Below are 27,825 nucleotides of genomic sequence, written 5' to 3'. Positions count from 1 at the left end.
GGGAGGGAGGGAGGGAGCATTGCAGTAGCAACAACCTTTGACTTGAGCCTGACAGTTCTAAGAGAACTGACAGAGATCCCACTGAGCCTAGAAGAAAAACAAAACCTGCTGCTCTCTTAAGAAATGAGCTCACATCTCCTGCTTTTGTGTTCTTAATGTGCATGACCTTCTCAACAGTTCAGGCTTTATTCTGCCATGAAGGTGGTGCTGCAGCCCCTTACTCCGTAATAGCGGTACACTGGACTGTACACCAGTGTCCTTGTGATCTGAAATGCAATTGAGCCACACGAGACAGCTTTTCAGCCCCTCACTCCATAATAGCGGTACATTGGATTGTGCACCAGTGTCCTTGTGATCTGAGATGAAATTGAGCCACACAAGACAGCTTTTCAGCCCTTCACTCCGTAATAGCGGTACATTGGACTGTGCACCAGTGTCCTTGTGATCTGAGATGCAATTGAGCCACACAAGACAGCTTTTGGATTTTCCCCACGTTCCGTCCTCTCTTCTGGCCACAGAAGTGTTGATACATTGCTCCAGCCTCGGAAGAAACAGCTGATATACAGCTCAGTTCTCACCAAGGCAGGGCCACGTTATGTGGCACCTGGGAAGTATGGAGGGTGCTCACCTAATGGAATGCTCTTCCACACAGAAAACCAGATGCTAAGGTAGAAATGTTCTTCCTGTCCTTCTCCTTGATATGATCGTTTTCTGTGTATAGGTCTCTTTTTCATTAATTGGTTAGCTTCTTTCCTATAATCAATCTCTCCATCCTTACGTTCTTGTCTCCAACTTTACCTCTCTCAGTGGGTGTCGAGAAGGAGAGACTTTAGGGAAGAGGCATGTTGGAGGGGGAAATAAGTACTTAACATTTAGAAGACTATGTTTTTTGTTTTTACCGGTGTCTTTGATTTAGCCTCAGTGAGAATTTACGTGATCACCAACAGTTATAGTTTTTGGCATCAGCATAAAAGTCAAATGTCCAGATTGCAGAGGTTTTACGTAGGACTTAAATAAACATATATGATGCCTTTCCCTAGCTAACATTGGTATCTGTGGTGGAAAAAAGAAGAAGAATTAGCAGCAGTTGGGTAGGGTCTTCCCCAAGAGAGAATTCAGAAAAATGTAGCTGTTCCACCTCAGTTATTACAACTGGAGGGTAAAACAGCGAGCTCATGTTGAGGAATTTCTTCTTTCGCATCCCCTCAATCATAATTCAGCCACTGTACTTACTAGGTTTGAGAATCAAGCTATGAAGGAATGTCTTGATCTTTACAAACGACATCCTAATCTAAAAGGAGTTTGTGTGCCTTGAATAACTGTGTTGAAGGGGGAAGCTTGGCAGTAGAGTTACAAACTCCTGAAACCCAAAATCCTGATGCCAAGAGTGGACCCTGAGGAGAGATCCCAGAAGACGTTGAGAGCGGGGGTCAGCAGTGGGGTGTGTGTGTGTATATGTGTGAGTGTAGGGGTGGGGGGTTACAGATCCTGGAACAGAAAGTAGGCAAAAGCTGTCTATTCAACTAAGATGTACAGCTGTAAACAACAACAACAACAGCTGAGGCCAACAGGACCGAAAGCAATAAAAAATAAATAAAATGACCATCTTAGCTAAACAAACTCCTCACTCCTGTGCAGCTCTTGCAAGCACAGAAGCCCTCTTCAAGGGGGAGCTAGCAACTCTACTGATAAGGTAAGTGAAAGTATGCCTAAGATGGCAGCATGGGGCAATACTTTTCCAGTCACCAGAGTATGTACCAGGAACTGCGTTCCAAATGACCAAAGGTTTCCACCTTGAAACTTTGTTCAGTTGGTTTCCATCTTCCTTTTCTCTGACAACAGATGTAGTCCAAAACATCTGGAGGGTACCAGGTTGGGGAAGGTGGGCAACTTGTGGCACTCCAAATGTTGCTAGACTGCAACTCCCATCAGCCCTAGGGTGAGGGATGATGGGAGTTGTGATCCAACATCTGGAGGGCCACAAGTTGCCTGATGCTCTGACTTGGATTCCTGCATTGAGCAGGGGGTTGGACTCGATGGCCTTGTAGGCCTCTTCCAGCCCTACTATTCTATGATTCTATGATTCTAAGTTGCCCACCCCTGCTGTAAATGAGCAAATTCCCCCTACTAAGCAAAACAGACCCAAGACCTTCCACCCTTCATCTCTGGTGCACCTTTTTTATTTGTCTGGAAGTGCAAACCCTCTCAGATAATCTCAAATTCATTCCCATGTCTCTTGGAATTCCAGTTTGTCACCTATCAGTAATGAATACTTTAATTTCTCTTTCAACCTGATTGTTCCTTATAAGAGCTTGCAAAAGCTGTCCACCATTTTCCTAATTCTTACCCCAACTTATGGAAAGCAAAGTTTATCTACAACATTAATGCCTTCATACTGAAATCAAATCCCCCTCCCCTCTTGGTTTGGGAAAATCCACATGGCACCTACCACACTTTTAAGCACAAGTATAACCAGGAGTAGAATTTGTCTGAAGTTTATGAGGACCACAAAGCACGTTGGTCTCCATCAATCAATTTTGATTATAACTTTGAGAATTTTAAAAGTTGCTGTTGCTCCTGTCAGGGAACTGACAGCGAATCGAACGCACTTGTGTGTTTCTAGCAGTTTCATACCTGATAAGTGTAGTAACAGCACACTGTCTGCTTTGATAAAATCAGAGGCCCTTCAAGTTGCTGAAATATCTGAGCATTTATGACAATCATCTGGTACTTGGTTTGTTTGCCTGAAGACGGCAAATTTCACAAGAGACATGAAAGGTTTGGAGTGGCTGGAAAGTCACTTTTGATGAAATCATGCTTGGCCTCAGGGGCTGCATTCTTGAGAATTTGGGCATTTGGAGGATCAGTGTCCTCTGATGATTTCTTGGCAAGCTTACGCCAGTGTGCAAAAACCCATCTGGAACAAAGGAGTCAAATAAACATACAAGAACGTGAGGGGAACAAAGCTGGCACGGCGACCGGATGGAATTTCCTTTAAAGGAAGTAAAACAACTTCTCCATTCATAGCCCTGGCGACAGCGCTAGCAAAAACAATAAAGCCTCTTCCCAAAGAATATTGCAACATTGCTGAGCCCTTCAGACAATGTAACATTCATGGCAAAAGTCCTGCACACTCAACTCTCACCATGGCTTTTCCCCAAAATACAGTTCTCCTTTATAATGCAGAAATATCAACAATCTTTGGAAAGAAACAATCCAAATATGAAGCAAATGCTGAGCTGCTGGAAATGAGTCAGGAAGAAAACTGGAAGTCCAACTCTTTCCCTCATTAGTTAGAAAGCGCAGGCCACCATATCGGGGCAGGGGCCCACTGACAAGAGCCTGCTGGAGCTGTTCCTCCTCTTCACTATTGCCACCTGTTTGTTCACCTGCAGAATGGACAGGAGATCCTGGCAGAAGCATACAAAAACTACCAGGAGATAGATCAATAATACACCCACAGAAACCATCTGAAAAAGTTCCAGTCCCAATCCAAGTTTGCCGCTCTGTTCTAGAAGATACAATTGATACAATTTTTAAACTGAGGTCTAAGATCCCAAATCACTGAGTATTCCCACAGTGACCAATTGCTACTTTAGTTCAACCAGCAGGAAACAGAAATATGGTCCATTAGTGTTGTGCCAGCCACACCACACTCATGGTTAAATTGCAAGCCATAACAAATCACAACTTTGGCACGACAAAGAGCCAGTGTGGTACAGTGGTTAGGATGTCAGACCAGAACCATAGAGTCTCTTGCACATCTCTTGCTCAGCTGGCTGGCTGTCCTTTGGCCAGTCACTGTCTCTTAGCTTAACCTATTTCACCAGGTTGTTGCCAAGACAAAAGGGGAGCAGGAGAGAACCTTCCATGGAGCCCCTTGGAGGAAGGGTGGGATAAAAACGTGACAAAGAAACAAGATGGGTCAAGAGACAACTAAGCTGCACTGGGTTGACAATGCAAACGGACACAAAATCTATTCTGTGAAATCACAGCATGAAAAGAGAAAAATGTTATGCCATTCCCTCTCCACTGTTAACAGTTCTTGGAAAAGAAAAATAAGTTTCATTTATAACTGAAATAGCTTTAGAATGCAATTTAGTTCCATCTCACAACACCAATATAAGGAAGATCACTGTTGTTCCCATTGTACAGTTGGGAGGTAAGACTGAGATAAAGATTTGCCCCAGGTGTGTTTCCATGGCTGAACAGATGCTGGAAGCCAAAGTTCCTAAGGTCCACATCCAAAATCTGGTCTTCTGTGAACCAGATTAGTTCTCTCCAGTGTTCTCTTTTTGGAGTGGCCATTTCATACCCCTTCCTGCAGAAGCCTTTTTTCACCCAGACACATGCCAAGTACGGCTCTCTCCCTGCACCTCATGCAGGGTTGCGTTCTTAAGATGCCCATCAATTTCTCGTTGAAGGGCATTGCATCATTTAAATGTCAGAGGCTGTATTGTACCACTTTAAAAAAATATCTAGGTCCTGGCAATCCTTAAGGGAAACAAAATGCACCAGCAAGGACTCAGAGCAACGTCATCAGTGGAGCTAAACCACTGGAAAACCAAACTGGGAACCACAGAAGACAAGGGGCACTTGTTTGTGCAGACTGAACACATCAGCCCCACTGTTTCTAACCCTCTGGAGCCCTGTGTTCACTTCACCACATTCCCCCAGTGCAGCAGAGAAGTCTGCATTCAGCATGGTTCAAAACAGCAAAAGCTGAGGGATTCCAGTCTGTTCAAGTAAAAACACTCAGCTGCCTCTCAGCCATTAAATGAATGAAGAGCAAAGACTGTTCGCATAAACAACCAGCCAAAAGAAACCTCGGAGGCCATGCGCAGAGGCTACAGCCTCGTACTATGTGGGTCATGTTTCCCAAATGCAAATATTACCTTTGGCACAAACTGCCCTTTACTTCATGAGTTATGTGGCATTTTCTTGTTGCTATATTTGAGTCCGTGCAAAGAGAGAGAGTGAGAGAGGCATAAATAGCTTTGGATTTTCTCTGAGCTATCAGAAAAACCCAGGACACAGCCTGTGCTAGAGAACTCTGTGTTCTTAAACTGTCTCAACACTTCCATTACTGCTGTAGAGCCCGCACTACTTACCAAGAAAATCACACCTCAGCTAAAAAATACCATTCAAGCATTAGCATCCAAATGGGCAATATCTTTCTTAACTCCATGAAAAGGAGGTTCTGTAAAGGATTTTTTGTTCCTGTTGTCCTTTAAGCCTGTCAGAGAACAGATTCATTCAACTATCACCCTTCCCCTTAATTGCAAGATGATTCCACATCAGTGTAGGATGGCCACCTATGAATCGCCAAAAAAGAGGAAATGCATCACGGGGGGGGGGGGGGAGCGAACACCAATCTGCATAAAATTTGCATATGCTAATTTACATGTATAGATGCAAATGCAGAAATAGTTATTACAATTTAAATGGAAACACAAGACATCTCAACATCGTGTGGAAGACGGGGGCCAACTGACCTGTGACCCTGCCGGTTCAGCCTACAGTCAGATGCTAACTGTTGATAGGCAACCGTTCTTACAGGGCAGCCCTTTAAAGAGAGAACTCCTTAAATAGAGGGCCCATGCTTCTGCCCTCTGCCCATTGCTCTTGCCCCTTCCTAGGGTTCCCATGGTAGCTGTCGTCTTCGTGATAAGTTGGTGTGTGCGCATACAGGGCTACATGGAAGCCTAATAGTCAGGAAGCAGCAAGTACTGGTGACAGGCGACAGGGCAAGAATGCACTGAGCAACTGCATCATTTTGAGCACAGTCCTATGCATGGCTGGCTGGGGAATGCTGGGAGTTGTAGGACTTTTTTCTGTCTAAATGTGCATGGGGTTGCATCCTTAATTACATAACTTTCCCCTAGGAGTGACTGTGCAGCATTATTTTATTTCCTTAACATAAAACAACTGCAAATGTGTGTGGGTTTTTGTAGTGTGCGGATGCCATGTGTAAATTTAAGATGCCTGGGCAGTAGAGATACTGGAGCCTTGTCAGGCCTTAGTCTCACATCTGACAATTTGGACATTACACAAGAGGCGCATTTACATCCAACTGACAGCCTCTTTCTAACCATGTTTTGAAAATGCAGGTTGAATTACACATCAGTAATTCTGTGTAATTGCTGTCTCAGCCACATCTACCTCACAGGGTTGTTGTGGGGATAAAATGGCAGGGAGGTGTTTCAGGAAGTGTGGGATGTAAATGAACAGCCACACTGGGGGCCTGGCGTTATCAGCCTTTGACATTCCCAGGATAATGGCAATTTTGGCTTTCAGGTTAAAACTGTTTACATTACATTTGTTCTCGGTCTGAGTAAACTTTTGAAGTATTGAATATTGCGCCTCTTGTATGATGACTTGGCACAGGGACACAATGTTCCTCAAAAACTGTCATTCCAAATTAAGAAGTGATGCTGTGAATGTCCTACAAATATATTCATGTGAGTGTCAGGCTCTCTGCACCCTTTTCAAAGAATAACAACAAATGCAGTCAGCCCTGAAATGGTTAAAGGTAGAACAGGCAGTGCTAGAGGGCAGAAGGAGGAGGAGGTTTAAAATTTCTTCCCACTAGGAAGTACAGGCAGGGGAGGTGGCTTATTCCCTAAGATATATTATGCTGTTTAGTCATTTTATGAGCCATCCTTCTAAACCTGCATCTACAAATGCACTCCAAGGGAAGCAAGAGCCTTGGATGAGTGCCATCTCCTGTGGCTAACTGGAGATTAAAATCTAAATGAACAAAATAAATACAGTCTCCGGCTCTCCTTATTGCATATGAATGAACTGACTCAGTTGGCGTTTTTAATACCGTGCCCTCGAAAATGTGTGCCAGAGAAGTTGGTGGAGAGAACGACAACTTCCATTCTTATTTTGGGAAAGGCACCACATATTTAAAGGAGACGTCTGCTGCCCAGACAAAGTCTGAAGGAGGAAAGAATTGCTTCAGGATCAGGACTGGTCTTACCAACAAGCAACCCCAGACCGCCCCTCAGATCAGCACCTCATTTGCAGGAAAGGGGCCATACTTTGGCAAGAGCAATGTATGAGTGAGACTGTCCATTCCCAGCACCTTAGGGGAAACTACATCCTGCTACACAGGACCAATAGGGATAAACAAAGGATGAAAGGCCTCAGGCTGTACAGCAGAGGTGATGAAGACGATGATGATCGTCATCATCCATCGTCATCATCATTCAATGTATATACTGCTCACCAAATCTTTAAAAAATCTCTAAACAGTTGACAAAATCAAAAATTAAAATACATCACAATACAAAAGCTCATCAGTTAAAATGTTTAAAACATTTTAAACCAAAACTAAACACACAGTAAGTACTAAACAAACTAAATGGCCAACACAATCAGGCTTGGGTAAAGAGAGGAGTCTTTAACAGGCACCTAAAACATACGACAGCTGTTGTTGTTCAGTCGTTCAGTCGTGCCCGACTCTTCGTGACCCCACGGACCACAGCACGCCAGGCCTTCCTATCCTCCGCTCTCTCCCGGAGTGTGCTCAGTTTCATATTCATTGCATCGGTGATGCTATCTAGCCATCTCCTCCTCTGCCGTCCCCTTCTCCACAGTTGGTGTCTCCCAAATAAGGGGGAGGGCATTCCATAAGGAGGGGGTCACAACAGAGAAGATGGCAATGGGCAGGTCATAACAGCCAGCAAGGCCTCCCCTGGCGAACTTAGCAATGGCAGAAGTCTATATCGGGGAAGGTGATCCACCAGGTAACCCGGTCCCAAGTTATGGTGTTGGACTACAACTCCCATCATCCACAACCATTGGCCATGCTGGCTGGGGCTAATGGAAGTTGGACTCTAATGACATCTGGAAGGCCATAGGTTCCGCCCCACCTCCGCTGCAGCTGAATATTGAGTGAATGAGGGCATGGAGGAAGGTGCCCAGTAAAGAGGTGGCTGGCAGATTTGACTCCGCGAAGCTAGGAAGGATGTGAACAGGCCCATCCAACTGAGAAGGATCAGGTTACAAAGTAATACATAAGTGGTAAAGATTTAGCTCCATCCCCAATAGTGCATGAAATACTGTTTTTGTAGGTATATGCACTGACCACAAGATTTGGTTCAGACCCCAATTTGGCAATCCAGAAAACAACTCAATTCGGCTCTGATCTGAATCTCAATTCAGAAATCCAAACCTTTGTGCATCCTATTGACCATCACTGGAAATCAACAGACAGCTTTAACTTTTTGTCTGTTTGTTAGAATTGGATGAAACTTGCAGGCATCCTTTCAGACAAATAGGTACAGGATGGTTTGTGATATGTGCCTTTAAATTATTATTTTTTAAAGGGAACTGCCAATAATGTTTTTTTAAATTTTTGGCAGAATTTGGAGATTTCAAAAAAAGGATGCACATACCCTGGTTTTTGAGAAAAAATTACTGACTGCATGGAGGTGGTCCTAGTTTAAAAAAAAAATCTGCAAAAAGAGGTGGTGTTAGTTAAGAAACCTGTAAAATTTCAGAAGAATAGGTGCAGCATTTTTTATGGAAAGGGTGTGTTCAAATTTAGGGGGAGGGAAGCTATTTGCTTCCCTTTAACCTCCTCCATCTTTCGGGGCAATCTGTGTGAAAATAGCATATGACTTAGAGGTGTCCCCAGGAAAGAAACCTGCAAAGTTCTAGGATATGTGCAGGGGTCTAAGGAGTTACGGTGAATGAAAAACAGTTTTAAGACATTTTTGTTTTCTGCTCATTTGGAACCAAACTCACAGGCAGCAGTGTTGCCAAGTACTTCAAAACTTTAGGGCCCAGGTCCATCGGACACAAATCTGCATAAAATTGACATACACTAATTTATATCTTTACATGCAAATTTAGAAAGAATTACTAGCATTTATTTAAATTCCACGGAAGGCAAAGCTAATCAATTAATTTCCCAACCAAATCACACCAAATAAAATAAGTTATTTAGGGCACAATCCTATGCATGTTTACACAGAAAAAAATTCCTACAACTCCCAGCATGCCCCAGCCAGTATAGTGGGCTAGGGAATGCTGGGAGTTGTAGGACTTTTTTCTGTCTAAACACGCATCGGATAGCACCCTTATTTAGTTTGCATTCCACCCCCAGATCATCCTAAATCAGCAGTTCCTCTTCGGTTAGAAGTAATTTGCAGTGAGTGCAAACAGGTGTGAAAGAACTGTATGAAAAAGAGTGACAGGTAGTTTATGAGTGTTTCACACACACGCCTAAAATGGGCAACTTTTACACCAAAATGGAGTTTCAAAAATTTGACAAGAATGCTAATCCAAAAGCAAGGAGGAGAGAGGGCTGGGAGAGTGGAGCAGGGTAAAGGGGCAAGGAAGAAGATGAGGCAGAAAAACAGAAGAGAAAGGGTCAGAAGGTAGGAACAGGCAGGTTTCGGGGTGGGGATCACAGGGAGGGAAAAGATGGAGCAGCTGGAGGAGGCAGAGGGAGCCTGGAAAGGGAAAGGGGATGAGGTAGCAGAGGCAAAGGAGGGTGGAAGGATGGCTCTCCCCCTTTCTCTGCTCTGCAGTTTCTGGGGTTACCTCTCCATGTGGTGGGGACTTGTGACTTTCTTCTGCAAACTCCAATACACAGAGCAGAAGACACAAGCAGAGCAGGCCAGGAAGCCCCACACTATGTACCACCTATGTGCCACAGTCCAGGGCAGGGAGATACACAAAGGTCAGGAGGAACGATCACGCACACACACCCCTGAGGTACCTGGAGAAGGATCTCCTGCCCAGATTGTTTAAACTTTCAAGAGGACAAAGAAACTATTTTCCCTCTCTCGTTTTTGCCCACTCATCTGTCACTTCTCCCACTTCTCTCTCTCCCTCCTGTTCCTTTCCTGGAGAAAAAATTGCCCCATCCCATGCAATTAAGCTTAGGAAAAAAGCATTCATCTGCATCAGTAGACGTTTTCTTCTGCCATGCAGGGTAGGTGTGGGCCCCAGAGCATGCAGGGAGGAGAGCATCAATCATCCTGCATGGTGATTAAGCTTAGAGAAACTCTTCCATTGGCATCAATGGAAGGTTTTTACCTAAGCTTAATTGCCATGCACAGAAACACATGGGAAGTGGGTGGTTGAGAGTGTTATAGCATGTGGGAAGGGGAAGGTTATCCAGCTGCAATCCCCCTTGAACACTGCCTCCTGCATGGCAATTAAGCCTTCGATTGGCACCGATCGACATTTAGAGCTCTGGGGAACAGATCTGGGGCCCTGCAAAATAGATTGGGGCCCTGGGAAATAGATTTGGGGCCTGGGGAGCCATAGGCCTAGGAATGCACCTTATCACATAAAGTGCAATGGGGTGGATAATGGATGTGGATCATACAGTGGCAGAGGCAGAAGGATTTGAATATACAGCATTTCCAAGCAAGCACCCAATTGGACACCTTCCCAGATTCAATAGTCCCCAACAAAACTCTTTTAACATTCTTGCTTTTGGGAGAGAGAACCAGCAAAGAGCTCGAAACCCTGGATCAGTCCTGGGATAGATGACTTTAACATCCCACCCTGAAAGCACTGGGACTGGAGAGCTCTGATAAAACCACTCATGATTAGAAGCTAGAGATGTCAGTCACAAAACTACATCCTCTCCATCCGCCCCTCCTTCTCCCCACCCTTGTGTTTGTTTATATGGAGAGTGTGGGGAGAAACATATCCATTTTTGCAGACGTACCGTTTGTGTCTCTGTCCCTTCCTAATCCAAATTGCTAACGCATCTTCAGGAGTGTTCAGATTTTGATTCAGTCTGCTTTGGAGGAGACCCTTTTCGATTTGGACATCTCCCAAATCTGTTTGAATCAGCCCAGTCAGGATGCATCCAAATTTACAGCACACCCCTACTTTTATGGCATTTCAGTAAACATCTAGCTACCACTGATGTGTATATATTCTTCATAATTAAGAAGACTATGTGTTTTGTAAGCAGGACATCTTCATTTCACTCATAGGTAGTCAATCATACAAGCAAAATGGGATCTATTTTCTATTAGCACAGCTGCCTGCAGAAAACTAGCATAAGGGTTGTTTCACACATCACTTCTGTAGAACAACAACATGGGAATGACAACAGCAAATATTTGGAATCTCCAGATGAGGAACAAACCCATCCTCCAATACGTCCCTCACCCCCTCTCTACTCTACCCATTTCCTTGAGTTAATAGAGACTCACTTCTTACATCTCAAGTCTTCCAGCTGTTACCCATTTGGAAATGTTTACATTTTTAACAACACTGAATTTGTACTAAGAGGCTGGCTTCTGGCCATCATGAATGGTTGCCAAATGATCTAAACTGTTTCTTTAAAGTCAGTAAACAGAAGTATTAGCCGGCTATACAAGAGCAGGCACAGACTGGGATATGTCAAGTCTCCAGAATGATTTTGACCAATAGACTGAAGATGAATTCACACAACCTTATTTTGTCCCACTTTTTTGGAGTCACTGTATAGTTGATACATACATCCTGATCTTGTGAAAGGCTCAGCATGATCTCCAAAGGTGCAATCCTATGCATGCTTGGACAAAAAACATCCTACAACTCCTTGCATTGCTGGTTGGGGTAGGCTGGGAGTTGTAGGAGTTCTTCTGTCTAAACATGCAAAGGATTACACTCTTATTTTAATTATTGTATTTCTATACGACCTTTCTGAAGCCAACCAAGGCAGTTTACAAAAATATCAGAGAATTAAAAACCATAATCAAATGAAAACATAGCAACTTAAAAAACTGTAAAGACCATAGCAACAATTTAAAAAGCCAAGGTAAAAAGATGTGACTTGACCCCCTTCCTGAACAAAGAGAGAGTGGGGACCAGTCGCAACTCTAAAGGGAGTGTGTGCCAGACTCTGGAAGCAACACAAAAGGAAGCCCTTTCCTGGGTGTCTGACAAGGAGGCTTCTGCAAGCAAGTGTGTCTTCAAAGGGGCCTCTCCTGCTGATCACAATAACCAAGCAGGTTCAAACCAAGACAGGTGGTCCCTCAGATAGCCAGCCCTAAGCCATTTACAGCGTTAAAGGTTAAAACCAACACTTTGAACTGAGCCTGGAAAACAGTTGGCAAGATTTGGTAAGTTTGGTGTGGCCTGTACAAACAATGACATATTGTCAGTAAAAATACTGCAAAATATTTCAGAAGGACAAGATGGGATAGAAGGGACACTGCCTGCATTTATGCACCTTGCTTTTGTACATAAAGACTACCAAAGTGTAACTTAATGAGTAAATAAAGCATGAAGCTGTACAATAGGATTCTTTTATTCCAGCCTGGTAGATCTACCAGGCACAACCTGCCCACCCACTCAGCCAGAGATTATTGAACTCTTTTGCCTTCAGCCCCTCCAACAGGCAGCAGAGAGCTTCTCTGAAATGGAATTTGGCCCTGGGGCTGAAAGAGTGTCTGCACCCCTCCTACAGCTTACATGTATGCATGCACGCATCTGCATGTGCTTGAGTTCTGGCAAATTAGATGTTGATGTAGCTAAACACAGTTTTGCTTCGCCTTACCAATAAGTGCATTGCAGTTATTTCTTAATGTTCACAACATAGGAAGTACATTTGGTAAACACGCTGCAATAAAACAGAACCCATGGCCATTCTTTGTAAAGAAAAGGCAACTGTCACTTCTTGCCAAGATACCGGGCCTCTGGCTTCAGCTATCTTTTTTTTCACAGTTGAAATAAACTGCCCAGCCACTGGCAAACTCAAAGTCATCTGAAGCAATTCACCCAGAAGAGAACCTGGTCACACTTTGTTTCATCCAGACCAAAATAGGCCATAACAAAAAGCCCACAAAGCTCATTTGTTTTGCCTCACCACCAAAATGTAAAATCACATTGTTGATTCCATTTCCCCACACCTCCACTTTTTCTTTTTCAACAGTTGGGTTAGCTAACATGCCCCTCATCACTTAGAAGTGGGACACAAAGCATTGCTAAATGAAATTGCTACCTTATGCCATTTAGAGGGCTAGTCAATGGCAGAATTCTTAAATCATTCCATTTTTCTTTTCTGTTGAATCAACTTAAAGAATGACAACAATATACAAGAACAAGGTCCTATCCTTTAATAACTGCAATGTAAAACAGCAATGTTGTAATTTGGGGAAACAAACACCATCAACAACCAAGTATACCATTCATTCAGGATTTAAAGGATCTCCCTTTGCCTAGAATGTGTTGGGACGACATGGAACAGCCACATTTTTCAAGTGTTTGTTTTTTCTACCAAATATCACCACCACTCCTCTCTTTAAAATAAAGCCTCCTTCTAGCAAGAAGTGGCTCACAGCTGGACACAGAACTTGCATTCCTCCATGGCTAGTGCCTTTCAGAGGCATAATGTTTATTTACCCCGAGAAGGAAGCTTACCCCAACCCCGCAGATGACCATCTGGACAAAGTGCTGTGTAAGCCAAAGTAACAACAAGACATCTCCTTTAGCACGTGTGCCATTGGAAGCAGTCACAAATTATGCATAACCTGATGATTCAAAATACTTCAGCCTGGTGCAACTTTAAAATTGTTTTTTAAAATAATTTGTTTAAAATTATTTTTAGGCCACCTTTAAGGGTGAAACCCTCTCAAGTCGGTCTACAAGATAAACACCATACAAAACCGATACGATAAAATTCAATAAGTACATATGCATTAGAAGTTCAATAAGAACAAAGGTTACTGATAAAATAAATACATACATACAGTAGTTACCTACAACCAGCAGCCCAGTAACTTACAGAAAGATCCATGAAAACAGGAGGGCTTTCAGAGCTTTCCCGAAGACGTACAAAGAAGGGACCTGACAAACCCCTGATGGCAGCTGACTCCAGAAGTGTGGGCCTAGTACTGAGAAGACCTTCTCCCTTGTACTCATCAGCCTAAACGTCCTCAGTGACGAGCAAGTCAGAAGGGACTCTGCTGATGACCTTAGAGTACGGGCAGGCTGGTATGGGAAAAGGCAGTCCAAATAATTTTATTGCATAGGTCTGTCCAATATTCTGGTTGGACACAAGGCATTCTGATGAATGCAACTTCAAGATTAACAGTACATGTCTACTCAGAAGTAACTTCCTCTTAGTCAACAGGACTAGCTCCCAAAAAAGTGGGTGTAGGACTGCAGTCTAAGTCATAATACTGTGGTCTGTCTGTCTGTCTTTCTCTGTCTCTCTCACACACAAACTTTGCATCCCATAAAGCCTCCAAATTCTTTGCAACTTTCTGCTGTACACCTTTGAGAGTTACAAATTATGGGTTGTATCCAATTGTGGCTTTGCATTAGCAAAACATCCCTATGCAATGCAGGACACCTGATCTTCTCCAGCCCATCCTACCTATTGCAGTCCTCTGTGCATTCTGTTTTGGAGGGCCCCCCAATCCTCAGGGAGGACACAGGGGGGCTGCAATGGGTAAAGGGGACTGGTGAAAATTAGAAAGAGCAGAAAAAGGCAACTAAAATGATCAAGGGGCTGGATCAACTCCTCTATGAGGGAAGGTTACAATCACTGGGATTATTTAGCTTGGAGAAAAGGTGGGTAAGGAGCGACATGACAGAGGTGTACATAATTATGCATGCTGTGGAGAATGTGGATAGGGAGACATTTTCCTCCTCTTTCTTAATACTAGAACCCGGGGTCATCCCGTGAAGCTGATTGTTGGGAGATTCAGGACAGATAAAAGGAAGGACTTCTTCACACAGCACATAGTTAAGCTATGGAATTTGCTACCACAAGATGTAGTGATGGCAAACAATTTGGATGGCTTTAAAAGGGAGTTAGACAAATTCCTGGAGAAGATTATCAATGCCTACTAGTCCTGATGGCTATATGCTACCACCAGTATCAGAGGCAGTATGCCTATGTACATCAATTGCTGGGGAACATCCTGCTTGTGGGTTTCCTGTGGGCAGCTGGTTGGCCACTGTGTGACCAGAATGCTGGACTAGATGGAGCCTTGGTCTGATCCAGCAGGGCTCTTTTCCATTTGTGAAAAGCCATCACTGGATACAATCCTATATAAACCGTTAAAATCATTATTATTAATAACAAAATGAGGCTTTGAGAGCTGAGGAAGATGTCAGTTCCTTATTTTCCCCTTGCATCCTAGTAGGTATTGCAATGTCATGGTTCTTCTGGGTATGTTTAAAAAATCAAACATTTTTATGAGCAAGCCTGGATGCACAAAAGAAAATCTGGACTGAGCTGGCAAGGAAGTGATAAATTATGAACAAGAATTAAACAGATAATTACATTTCTTTTTTCAATAATAGTCTCTTTATTGGTTTTCAAAGACAATAGTCCATTTTCAGCTTGTGTTTGTGTATATTTTTTTTAACAAAAAGAGAGCAGTTCAAGCTTGTTCTGCAAGCTCCATAGCCAAAGGCAAATTGGCTGACACAAATACTTGTCTTTTTATTTATTACCTTATCTTTTTATTTATTAAAGGTAACCTAAGGACTACTATTAATTATTAGGGGTAATGGAAGGCAAAATGGGCAACTTATCTTCATATACCTAATCTGATTGTTACTGATCATCAGATATCCTATGAACATATCTACATTCTCATGTTAGTTATCTCTTTAACATGTTCCCTATCCTACAACACCCAGCAAGACACCCAGTGTTCCCAACTTCCCATTAAGCTGAATTTATCCACAATTTTTTTGCCCATTCATCCAGTTTGGAGAGATATATTTTGGAGCTATTCATTAGCCCTATTCTGGCATTCTAAACCTGAATAAACATGCAAGGGGAGGGAACACTCCAGCCCCATCCCTCTTCCTCATCTTGTGGAGGGCAACTGTCTGGAGAGCCTCCTCTATCCATGGGGGTTCTCCATGTGATCTGGAACACCGGATAATCACGAAACATGACGAGGGAGAGGGGTAGGGATGGAGCACTCCCCCCACCCCCCACCCCGTGTGTGTATACTCTGTTCGGGTTTAGAATGTCTGAATAGGGCTGTCTCCTTTGTTCTTTCACCACCATTAATAATTCAGTAATATCTGCACACTTGGCTATCTTACTCCAGATCACTTATATTACATCATTTCAGTCCACAGATTCTTGCAAGATTCTACTGCTTCCTGTCCTCCACTTATCCCTTATTGTCCATTTATCCCCACTTCTGTTACCTGTTTCTTAACCAATTACTCATCCATAAGAGGACCTGCCACCATCCCAGAATGACAGAGTCCGTGTGTGTGTGTGAATTTTGTCAAAAACATTTTCAGAGTGCAAGTATACAGTGTCTACTAGATTTCTCTGCCTGCTATGGATACTAAGAAGTTGATGAGAAAAGGAGAAGTTGTGGCTGATTTTTGTTGTTCTATTGTATTAAGTCACCTTGAGAGGGTTGTACCCTTAAAGGTGGCCTAAAAATAAACAATTTTGCCTCAGGAAGGCTGCTCTTCTGTATGTTTAATTATAGCTTTAATATCACTTTCCAGAAATTTACTGGGGACAGACGTTGGGTCTGTAGCGTATATACCATCTCTGGATCTCTTTTAAGAACTGGTGTTAACATTGACAAACCTTAAAATGGCTATTGTGGCACAAAGGAACTTCAAAGGGAGGTTAGAGCAAGAGACTTCTCATTTAGAATTCATAAACAGATTTAATTCTATTGCCAGAGGCTTGAATCGGGATTAAGGATTCTTATCACACTACATGTGTTAATTGGCTTACTGAAAGCCAGGATGCATGGGTGTCCACAGGAATTTTTTGGGTTGGGGGGATAAAAGCTGTAGGGTATGGTTATAATTTGTGCACATAGCACACGCCACTACAACAACCTGCACATTTTCCTTGTGTGTGCACTTTATTGCTTAGCATCACATTCCATGACATTCAGACGCCTACACATAGTAGTAGAAGAACCTGGGAACTGAACAGCACTAATGCAGTAGAGTATTATGTTGAAGAAGCATCATGAACTCCAACAAAACTTTATTTGGAGTGAGGGATAAAAACACACACCTAAGAATGACAAAAAAACCCAAATGCACAAACACAGCATAGCTGTGTTATGAATATCATATCAGATATTTTATGGCATTGCTGCCCTTATCATAACATTGACAGCTTCACATGACTTGCCCTGGAATGATTTCCTTAATCTTGAAAACATTGGTGAACATTCTCTTGAGCAGTCTTCTCCAGATGTTTTGGACAATCCCAGCATTCCTGACCATTGGCCATGCTGTGAGGGGTTTCTGGAGTCCCAAACATCTGGAGATGTACCTTCTGCCCACCCAATTTACAGCAGTGAAGGGTGCCCTTCAGAAGGCTGATCTAGCTCTCTGGGATAGCTGTTGTGGCATCATGGGTAATTAGAGTATGAGACAGGAAATTCCTGGTGCAAATCTCACCAGAGCCACAAACCAATTACTACATGGCTTTAGACAGCCCAAACTCTCTCAGCCCTCACTCCATAATCATGACAGGGATAATAGCGTGCCTTACAGAGCTGCTGGACAGATTATCGAGACAAGGTATGTGAAGCACTTTACCTCTATAAAGTGGTATGTAAATGCTTATCATCATCATCTTCATCGTCGTCATCATCTTGCGTTCAATAGGGGAAAAAATGGAGTACAGGGCAGGGCTGTTCAGCCTCTTTTGATTTATAAGCTTCTATCCTTTATGCTATGTAGTAAAGCAGACGAGAGATGGAGTGACAGTTCATCCAAGCCTGGCTTAGAATTGAACCCAGGGAGTTCAGAGAACTCAAGTCCAAACTGGGAGTGAGTCCTCCAATCCCCAGATTTCTGAGGAGCTGTGTAGCATATTGTCTCAGCTCCAAGGCCTGTACTAAGAGAGAAATGAGGAGAGGCTCCATGTGGGCCTCCACCAAGAGATAAAAATGGCAGGTTCTTTGAAAGCTATGACGATCATAACAACCCCCTCTAGCCCTTAATAAATCACACTGCTGCTATAATCAACTTCACAGACTTATCTGCATTTCTCTAAAACACCAACGCACCAAGAGGCTGGATAACAACATTGGACTGCACTGCAGAGTCATCATGCACTACTCTAACTCCACCCCCAAATGGGAATGACAACAATGCACTAGTACAATGTGGGATGCGTTTTGCAGGACTAGTACAGTCCACGCTTTCTCAGCCACAGCCCTGCCTCCTGCAATGGGGGCATAATAATGATGAACCTTATCTGCAAACATTGTCAAGGTCATTTAAAAAGATGTTTATAAACACAGAGAAAAAAAATATTAACAAGATCTGAGTTAGAAAGATCATGAACTCCTGTCTTTCCTGCCAAGTTTTTTTTTTGGGGGGGGGGCAATAGACACTACTGCCCAATCTCCGCTACGCTAAACTCTTGGATTTCTAAATTGTAGTCTCATTAAAAAAAATACTAAGAGGGAAGACTCCCCAAAGGGTTTTAAAATGAACCAAGAAGTTCCTTCTCCAGATAACAGTGTGTTAACTGTGACTTCTTTCATTGGCTAAAAACACTGACAGTCAGGAGGTGACTAGTTTCTCACAAAACAAATGGGCAGAATAGTGGCTGCACATTTTGTCTCATATCTTGGGTTCTACAAGGATGAGAGATCTGGTGTTTTTTTTAATATGAAAGCTGGGAACCTAGACAGTATGGCCCATCCAGGAGTGATCGAGTGTGCCCTTGCCCATTCCTGCAGACACCTATGCCAGGATGTTTGTTATCCGCAACAGCTGCTTGTGAATGGCCACTGTTAATAATGGAATTGTCGCTGTCAAGTACTTTCTGCATTTCATTTCTTTCTGACTTCACTGTTTACAACACTTTCCCCCACCATATGTACAATATATAAACCTGAAAGTTTCCATAACACTCCATGCATCTGATGAAGAGCACTGCACAAAAGCTTATGTCAGAATAAATTTGTTAGCCTTCAAGGTGCCACAAGACTCTGACCTGGTTCGCATGATCAAAACAAGCCACCATAGCTTATGCCACAGTGGCATATTTAAATCATGGTCTGTTGTCTGGTTATTTGAGAGTTGCTTCCCCTCCAAACAAGCCATGCTGCCTGGGTTCAGACCACACCAGCTGTGCCCAGGCAGGTAATTAGGCTAATGGCACCTGGCACGTGCCACCAATTTAAACAAACCACCATGGTTTATTTAAGCCACCATGGCTTGTTTGATTATGCAAACTGCCCCAATTTGCTATACTGGCTACCTTGCAATCCTCTGATAAGGTGGCTGGTTATTGTGGTCACATCAAAGATAGTTGCATCATGTTTTTAAAAGATCATGGAATTATTTTTCAGGATCGGTAGGTGATAATGAGCCCAGACTAAAAAAGTATCACCAGTTTTTACATATTTAAAAAGATGAGACACCTCTACTTCAGTTCTTGTGATACCACATTAGGATGAATTTGCCACAAAGCTAAGACATGCCTCCTTTTATTTCTGCTCACCAATGATATGACAGATGCGAGCAACAGACAATGTTGCTGTTATTATCAGTGAGAACTAGGCCTCAGTCACTTGGGAGAATAGGCGCCATTGATAGATGGAAGACCATGAAGTTGGACCAAGTCAACATTATTTGACCTTGTGAACTATTAAACCTTCTAGTGCATACCTATTAGCATTTTGGTTATTAGGACAATAGTCAACATGGAATAGAGAAGATTCATACAGCCTTTCCAGAATTTTTTTTTTAAAAAGCAGAAAATACATTCCAAATGAAAAGTGAACATTATTTATTTCTATATTGAATACAAATTCATCTATGCAGCAGAAATTCACATCTGAGGGGTGTTTTATTATGTAGGTTTCATAAAAACGGATTCTTTAAACTTGTGAGTTTGGCAGCTGATGAAATCTAATTAGAAAATATACATGGGAGTTATTGGATGAAGTCCCATTATACGGAATCAGGGCTGCAATCATAGAGCCATAGCTCAGGGCAGACTTGGTGGAGGTGGGGAGCAGAGTAAATGCACGCAGCCAGCCATGTTCTGAAATGTTATATTGGTTAATTTATGCCTGAATGTATCTGTGAAAAAAAGTGTGCCTCTATAGTTTATATGGTGCTGATGCGAAATTCATCACAGCCCAAGCATGCTTCGTGTGTTTGCTTACCCACATTTATGAGGTAATGTACTTGTCTCAGGAGGTCCTGCACAGAAATCTTCCACTTTAAGAAAAAAAAGCCCTATAAATTAGATGGAATGTGTAAGTAGAACATCAGTTTTTAGGCAACTAGACTGAGGAAGCATCAAGAAACCCAACTAAAAATGAGTTCCAGCAAAGACATTCTGTCTCACCTGTGACACCATCTTGTATGCCATAACTGGGTGTTTAAAGGGCCACGTAGCCATGTCCTACATCCTTAAACATTACGAGTCACATGGTTGCACTGCCATTAATCACAATTTACATGGAAATATATAGGTTACATTTTTAACCCATATGAAAATGTTATGGCTTTCCGAAGTATGACTTTTCAGAACTAGCGAAAAGGCTAATGGCCAACTGGCAGACAGTCATTGTTGCTCTTGGCACTATGTTGAAAATAGAAACAAAAGATGAGGTGGCAATGGATTTAGGCTTATGTTATATTATAAGAACCCAATTCACTGAGCAGATTAATATTCTGATTATTTCAAATTGATGACAATCATTTCAACATGTATGCAGCCAGTAAGGCATGATGAGATTGGAAAGCAGAATACCAGGACTGTTCCAAACTCATCATCCTGGCTAGGAGTTGCCACCTTGCAGTCATCAACATTCCGGACAAAATGCTATTAAGAAAAAAAACACCCTACAGTTAACGATGATGCAGAGAATTTAGAAAACAGAATGTCAAAGCAACAGGCATCTCAAATAGAGGGATACATTCCCTTTCTCCATGTTCATGTAGATGTTTCAAAACGGGTAGGGAGAGGGGGTACGAAGTCTGTTCAATTCGTTGTAGCTAGCAGGGACTGATAAGAGCAGAAGGTAGCCACATCTGCAAAAACAGATCTACTACGGACATGTATCCTTAACACTGCTATTTCTTAGCAAAACGTTTCTTCTTTCTGGACAGAAGCAACAGAATAATCAAATGGAGAGCTGGAAGCCTGCATTATTGAGATAACATTGTATCTAGTGCTTTGGGTGGAAATGGGAAGAAGCAGATTTTTAAAAAATTAACTTTTATTTAATTTTATTAGTTACATGCTGCCCTAGTTACATTCAGTAACTGTCTGAAACATACATCCATAGAATCAGAATGTCACAGGTCTCCAACGCTATGCAGTTCATTGTAAGTTCAGTCAAACAACAATTTTACCAAGCTTAATGCTTTTCAGGAAAGAATTAAGAGATAAAGGCTGTGTTTCAGTTGAGCTAAACTTTGCAACGCATTTTAGATCTTCCCATGGAAGATGCAGTAGGGGTTCGAAACTCATAATTGTCCTACTGTTAGAAACCAAGAAATTCTATTTTTAAAAAGCAAAAATCAGGGAGACTCCATCTCAAATACATCTGAACCCAATAACTCATCCAGTGATCACTGCATAAATCTGGTCTATTTCTTTGCAAGATTGCGCTCATAAAGCGGATGTGATGTGCTTCAGGGAAAAGCTCAATCAAGGATAAGCAAATATATTTTAAAATATTCCCCTCCCCCTACTAATCTTTCCTTTTTAGGATTTAACAAGAGCAGAACCATCTGGAATATAGTTAGTGTTCTGTGATTTGTTTCTTGCTTAGTTCAGAGGAAAAATGATTCAAAACAAAAAATCGTAAGTAAAGGGGATTCAGACTGACATGAGCAATATGCTAGAAGGGATCCAACTCTGAAGAGGTTTCTTTCCATCACTGGTGAACTCAGCTATCATACGCAAATCTATCTTCATCCAGTACAGGACTGTTACAACAGCAAGTTTCCTGCAGTGCATCTATACCATCACAACTCCTGTTTTTAAAAACCATGCACTTTCCTAGAGTATTCTTCTTCTTTGACCCTGCTGCTTCCATCTTGCCCCTATGCTTCCAAATGTTCATGGAGTTAAAACTGGTCTCAGCAGTTTCCTTTTTAATGGGAAAAACACACAGAACCTTTCTTTTTCTTAATGAAGGGAAGAATTTCCCTGTATTTTTTAAATCATTCAAGTATATTGTTGTAAGCAGGTGTTATAGTTTGCATGAAGGTGTTATTTTCAGGTGATGTCTGCACCACATTGTGTTTTACGACTACACTATGCATTTTCAAAACATAACTTCTACAAGTTAAAAAAAATCAAAGACAATTTGAGAGGGAAATGTATATTGTTGGAGTCTCTAGCAGTTGTGTATGTCAGTAATATATACTGCTGTATTCTCTCTAGGGCCTTGTAAAATATTGCTGTCAATTATCACCCTGAGAAAATGCCCTGTTTTTTCAAGGCGTAGTAAACGGCTAGCCTTCATTTAAACTGGCTTCTTCACTATGGTTTCAGCAATTGCAGCTGATTTCCCTTCCCACTGTGGTCATTTCCCCCTCACAGTCATTACACACACTGATCACAGTGAACCAGCTTGGCTTTTGGTTTTCTAGAGTACTGCAAACGCTAACATTACACTCCTTCAGTGCATTTCCTCGCCAAGTTTATATTTAATTCTTCCTCCTCCTCTAGATGTTAGAGCCAAGGTCATTTCTGTGCTGAACTCATGTGTGGCTGGGTAAAGGGGCAGGGAACAGATTACGGTGGGAGGCAGGTTAGCCTAAACTATAACTGCATTGTTATGGAAGTGAACAGTCCATTTCTTTTCCAGAAAGGGGACAGGGGAGACAAAATGAAGAACAGATTTTACTTTGGAACATTAACTTGCTGAAGGAAGATCTCAGATAAAATCTTTAGCAATCACATCGGCCATTAATATTAAAACAGAACACCAGTGAGTACCCCTAAATCAGGGGTGTTAAACCTCTTTGAGCCTGAGGGTCAAATTCTATTTTGGAGAAGATCCTGGGGGCCACATTCCAGTGTTGGGTGGGGCCTGAGACAAAGGGTCCAAGACCAAAAATGCCAGCATATTTTAGCTTAAACCTCTTACTGCCAGTAACTTAGCGTTAGGAGAGGCATTTCAACCTTTTAGAATGGGGAGGGGGAGAGAGAGAGGGTGCACAAAAGCTGGGAAACCACCAAATAATTGGTAGTTGGGGGAAAGGGGGCAGGGACAAAGAAATGAGATGTGGCCATATGCAGAAGCCCAGAGGGCCAGACTGGGACTACAGGAGAGGTGGATTTGGTCTCCGGGCCTGAAGTTCTGCACCCCTGCCCTAACTGCTAGTTCATTAACTGCAGATGGCCTACTTACATACTGATAGTGTATAGTAAACCTACACATTCCATAACCCATTACAGTTCTATAGCTGATGCCTTTTCCAGCACAGTATCATCACTGATTAGGAGTAGTCTGACCATTCTGTTCCAGCTCCCTCCAATGGAAGAAAGAACTGCAAAGATACGCAGAGAGGAAAAATCTTTTTCCCAGTAGTATCTTTTATTCCCAGAGCAATTTGAGATAACTGTATTCCCTTAAAAAATTTCTCAAGAGAATACCGTGATCTCAAAACATGCTGGAAATAAAGTATATCAGCTTTTTTTCTGCACACCTGAAACTTGCACCTACACAAGTAACTTTCATATTACAAACCCCAAGAAAGCCCTTAACTGTTATCTTCTTTTTATCCATACTAAAGGTTCATATTAATCTTAATTTCCCTTAGCATTCTATATTATGTTCCTTTTTCATATTTTATATGATTACTGTAGATATAGCGCATATCCAACCTAGTTAAGAACAGTTGGAAACTGGTCAGGGAATGAAATCATAATGGGAAGATGACACAAGTAAAGAATTGGATCTTGCTTCTGGTTCCAAACTCAGAATGACCATTGCCATTAGAATAACTCAGACCACAGGCAGAGCAAAAAAAAGCAACAAGACATACATATGTGAAGAATCTCTACTAGTCCCCCACCCACATTTAAGTTTCATAACATCAGACGTGTAATTTATGATGTACATTAAAAGAGGCTGTGTAGTTTCACTGTCAGTCCGGTTACCCAATGGGCCCATCACTCTCTTCTACATACTAGTATTCACAAGAAAATCTTGGTTTCCCAATTTCCTTTTTCCAATCATCCCTCTCAACCAGTGTCCAATGTGTAAAATGTGGAATAACTTACTTTCACATCTAGTTCTTATCCAGAGGGTTACAAGTCATATATGTATGTATGTATGTTTAGAACATCCCTTACCAAAAGTTTATGAATAAAATTTCAGAGACATAGAATAAGAGGACCAGTTATGTTTGGGACTTGTAGCTGGTTAAAAGAACAGAAAAAGTAGGAGTACGGCTTCATGAACGACTCAAAATCTGATCATCAGCACTGTGTACAGCCCTGATTTGAAAAGGGGAAGTAACCTTTGTGACTGACACAAGTGTTGGTGAAACAGTGCTGTGAAAACCTGGCATCTTCTCAAACCAAAAAGAACTGGTTCCTCTTGAGCCTGATCTTGGCAAGAAGACTAATGTGTGGCACAACTGCAGTGTGTGCACTTTCAAATGAGCTTAGTGCTGAAATTTTGGACTAGATACTCCCCAATGAAGCTATGGTGCTAACAACTTGCAGCCTTCCGCACCTGAGCTTAGCTCACTTACTTGAAATCACACTGAAATGCATGGAGCCCAAAGATCAACAGATAAAATTCCTTGCCATTAGGGATTCCTACTTTACATTAAATGGAATGCTGGTTAAAAGCAGTTTTAAATCATTCTTCCTTTCAGCTATGATGTTAAACAGAGTAGCAGCACATAAATTAGAGAGGACAAATTGATTGTAGGATTAGGAATATGTTGCAAGTTAAGGAGCAAGTATTTCTAAATAAGGCAAATGCCAGCCTTCCTGAACCTAGTGCCCCCAAAGATTTTTTGGACTTCAAATACCAGCATTCCTGAACATTGGCCATGCTAGCTAGGGCTGATGGGAATTGAAGTACAAAACATCTGGAAGGCACCAGGTTGGGAAAGGCTGGCATTTCTCTTAACACAAGAGGGAGAAAACCCCCAATGAACTTCCCTTATTCTATTTGGACAGCTGATTTCACAAGGTACGATTGTTCTGTAGCCATTACACCCCTGTAAACATTTTTAAAATGCTGAATATCTTGAAGCAATCGTAAGAAAAAAGGAAATTGTACCTACAACAAAGCAAGTACATAAAATCACACATTATAATGGATTTTGACTGTATAAATTGTTTAAAAGGCCACTTGTAACTCTACATGCATAACATGTAAATTTAATTACAAACATTTATATACCTTTGCTACAAATTTGGAATTTAAAGAACTGAAGAAGGTAGAATTAGGATCCTCTTCATCATCAATTTAATACACTTTGCGTTATTTATCCAGTAATAGCTTGTTTATTTCTACACCATTCTCTTAAAAATATATTTAAACCAAAGAATAATATTGACTCTTCCAATAAACTTTCTTATTTACATTCCAATATTCCATTATACACAAAGTAAAGACTTCATGACTGTACGTTATCTTTAGAGTTTTTCATAATACATAACAGCTTGAAGCTATGTAACATTTAAACCAGAAAAAGTACCACCAACTGAACAAAAAAATCAGCTCATAACCCTGCCCTAGATTGTTTCGCTGAAACCAACCACTCTTTGTCAAAAAGAAAAGAAATATATATATATGGGCCATACCTGGAAGAAGAGTGTGTGTTTAAGTTACCATTGGACCAACTGAAATCATTAAATAATGTGAAGTTATTTTTGTATTCCATCTAGCTCTGAAGCCTGTACCTTCCAAATGTGAAACAATAACACTTGCTATCACACACACACACACACACACACACCACAATTTTTTTAACCATTTCCACTTGCGATTTCAGGGCATTATTTTCTTATAGGCTAAGCCATTAACACGTAACAATGTTTTGTAACATTAACTTATCCATACATTATCTTCATGTGCACAACTGGAAATAGAACGTGGGAGACAAATTCTCACATACATTCAAACAAAGTGAAAGAATATAAAGCTACAGCAGCACTTGTTTCAAGTTAGGGTGCCTGTGGTTGCAATAAGGAGTATAAAATGAGAGTAAAATCCTCAACATCTGTTAAAACACAAAGGAGCTTATTATACAAAATGGCATTTAGGTTCTCCTTGCTGACCAGGTGAGTAGCAGCTCAGCTTGCTGGGCTCTCCAGTCGACACACTCCTCCTTCAATTGCCACGGACTGACCTGCCACAGCTCCAGGTGGAAGCCTTGAAATATGAGTCTGTAGAGAAATTTGTGAGAATTTAGGAAACACAAAGGTAGACAAAAAAGGCACTAGATAATAACAACAAAAGTAACAGTGGAGAATAAGGCTACAATCCTACACATGCTTATCTGGGAGTAAATCCCATTGAAATCTTACTTCTGAGTTAACACATAAAGGATTATGCTGTAAATTTCCCATTCATTAACACAGACCCTCAGATGTCAATATAAAATAATAAGTTTAATTGAATATAAACATGTCCAAGATAGTATATAACAGTGATTATTAAATGGGCTATATAAATACTGTAATGGCATAAAGATTGAAATTGTATTAGAAAAATATTATCTTATTCTCGATACTAATCATTACAAAGCCTCATCACATATATATTTGCCACTGGAATAGGCTAATTAATATGATTTGTAGCAGCTGTTTAATATTGTTATTTTGGTTTTGAGTCTGTAACAGTAATTTGCTGTTTTAGCACCACTTCCACCTATTTCTCTACACCTTTTGGCCGTTTCTTCTCCCACTCAGGCTACAATGTTTTCTGCTGTAAATCAGCAAACATGCAGATTCAGGAAGTGAGGTGTCAGCAAGAGGGAATTACTACTATATACTTTGCATCAGGAGAAAGTTAATAAGATGCAAGATGCAGGGCTACTGTTTCTAAGACTCTCTTCTTATGAACTCTTGGCTCATGTACAAGGTGCATAATTAAGATGGCTTCTTGTTAGTTCTAGGAGCCACAAACGTATCAAATAGCAGCACACACTCATTCATTTATAATGGAACAATTAGTACCATGTCTGCCCAGGATTTTTAAGTGCACAGGATTCTTAAGAGATGGAAGGGACCATACATCTTGTATTCTAATCCCTTACCCAGAAGGCAGAACTATGCACCTATTATCACCATATAGGCCAATCTTCACAAACTTTCTACTTTGAAACTGGAAAGGGGGAAAACTCAAATAAATGTAATAAATAATAATAATAATAATAATAATTAATATATTAATTTCTCCAATGTTGCCATTTCTCTACACATGGTTTTTGGGATGTTCAAAGCATGTGCACACCACAGAATGACCTGGATAGCAAGGTGACATTTCAACAGCTGAAAACCGTAGAGGGGTTGACAATATTTCCTCCTTTGCCTCCTTCCCAAATTCACAGTGGAAACAGGTCATTTTGTTCAAGTTAAGCAAAATATTGTCACTACCTCTCCAAACAGCATTATGCATTTTTCCTTATACTATTTGAAGGACAATGTTCAATTCACTTTTAAGACAGGTGAAATACCCAAAGGCTTTGCAAAATGTTACATACATTGTGCGTAAATGCATCATGCATTTCATCCCAAATTGTGAAATCAAAGGTGCACATCAGTGTCTCCAAAATAAAGATTTGAGTATTTTAATTTTTAGACAGTGATGTTTGTCATAAATAATAATTAGCTCATGCATTAGCACCATAAACATAGTGAAACAATATGCTCATTTAGGA

General features: G+C 41.4%; 1 protein-coding gene across 22 annotated transcripts in view; it reads right to left on the bottom strand.

Moving 5' to 3' along the window:
- TASP1 (taspase 1) overlaps positions 1 to 27,825 on the bottom strand; it is a 116,685-nt gene continuing 88,860 nt past the window's right edge. For 20 of the 22 annotated variants that reach the window (XR_014786335.1, XR_014786336.1, XM_084824542.1 and 17 more), the window contains one exon: positions 1 to 26,329. Coding sequence is in view for 18 of the 22 variants with exons in the window: in XM_084824542.1 (XP_084680668.1) it covers positions 26,237 to 26,329 (93 nt within the window). In the remaining 4 variants the exon portion in view is untranslated. The remainder of the gene's footprint in view (positions 26,330 to 27,825) is intronic. The other 2 variants (XR_014786331.1, XR_014786324.1) reach the window with 2 other exon arrangements.

Source organism: Heloderma suspectum, chromosome 1 (genome assembly GCF_057233095.1).
Source record: "Heloderma suspectum isolate Gila_16-S chromosome 1, 16-S_ref, whole genome shotgun sequence".
NCBI lineage: Eukaryota > Metazoa > Chordata > Lepidosauria > Squamata > Helodermatidae > Heloderma > Heloderma suspectum.
This window is presented reverse-complemented; position numbering and strand designations above follow the sequence as displayed.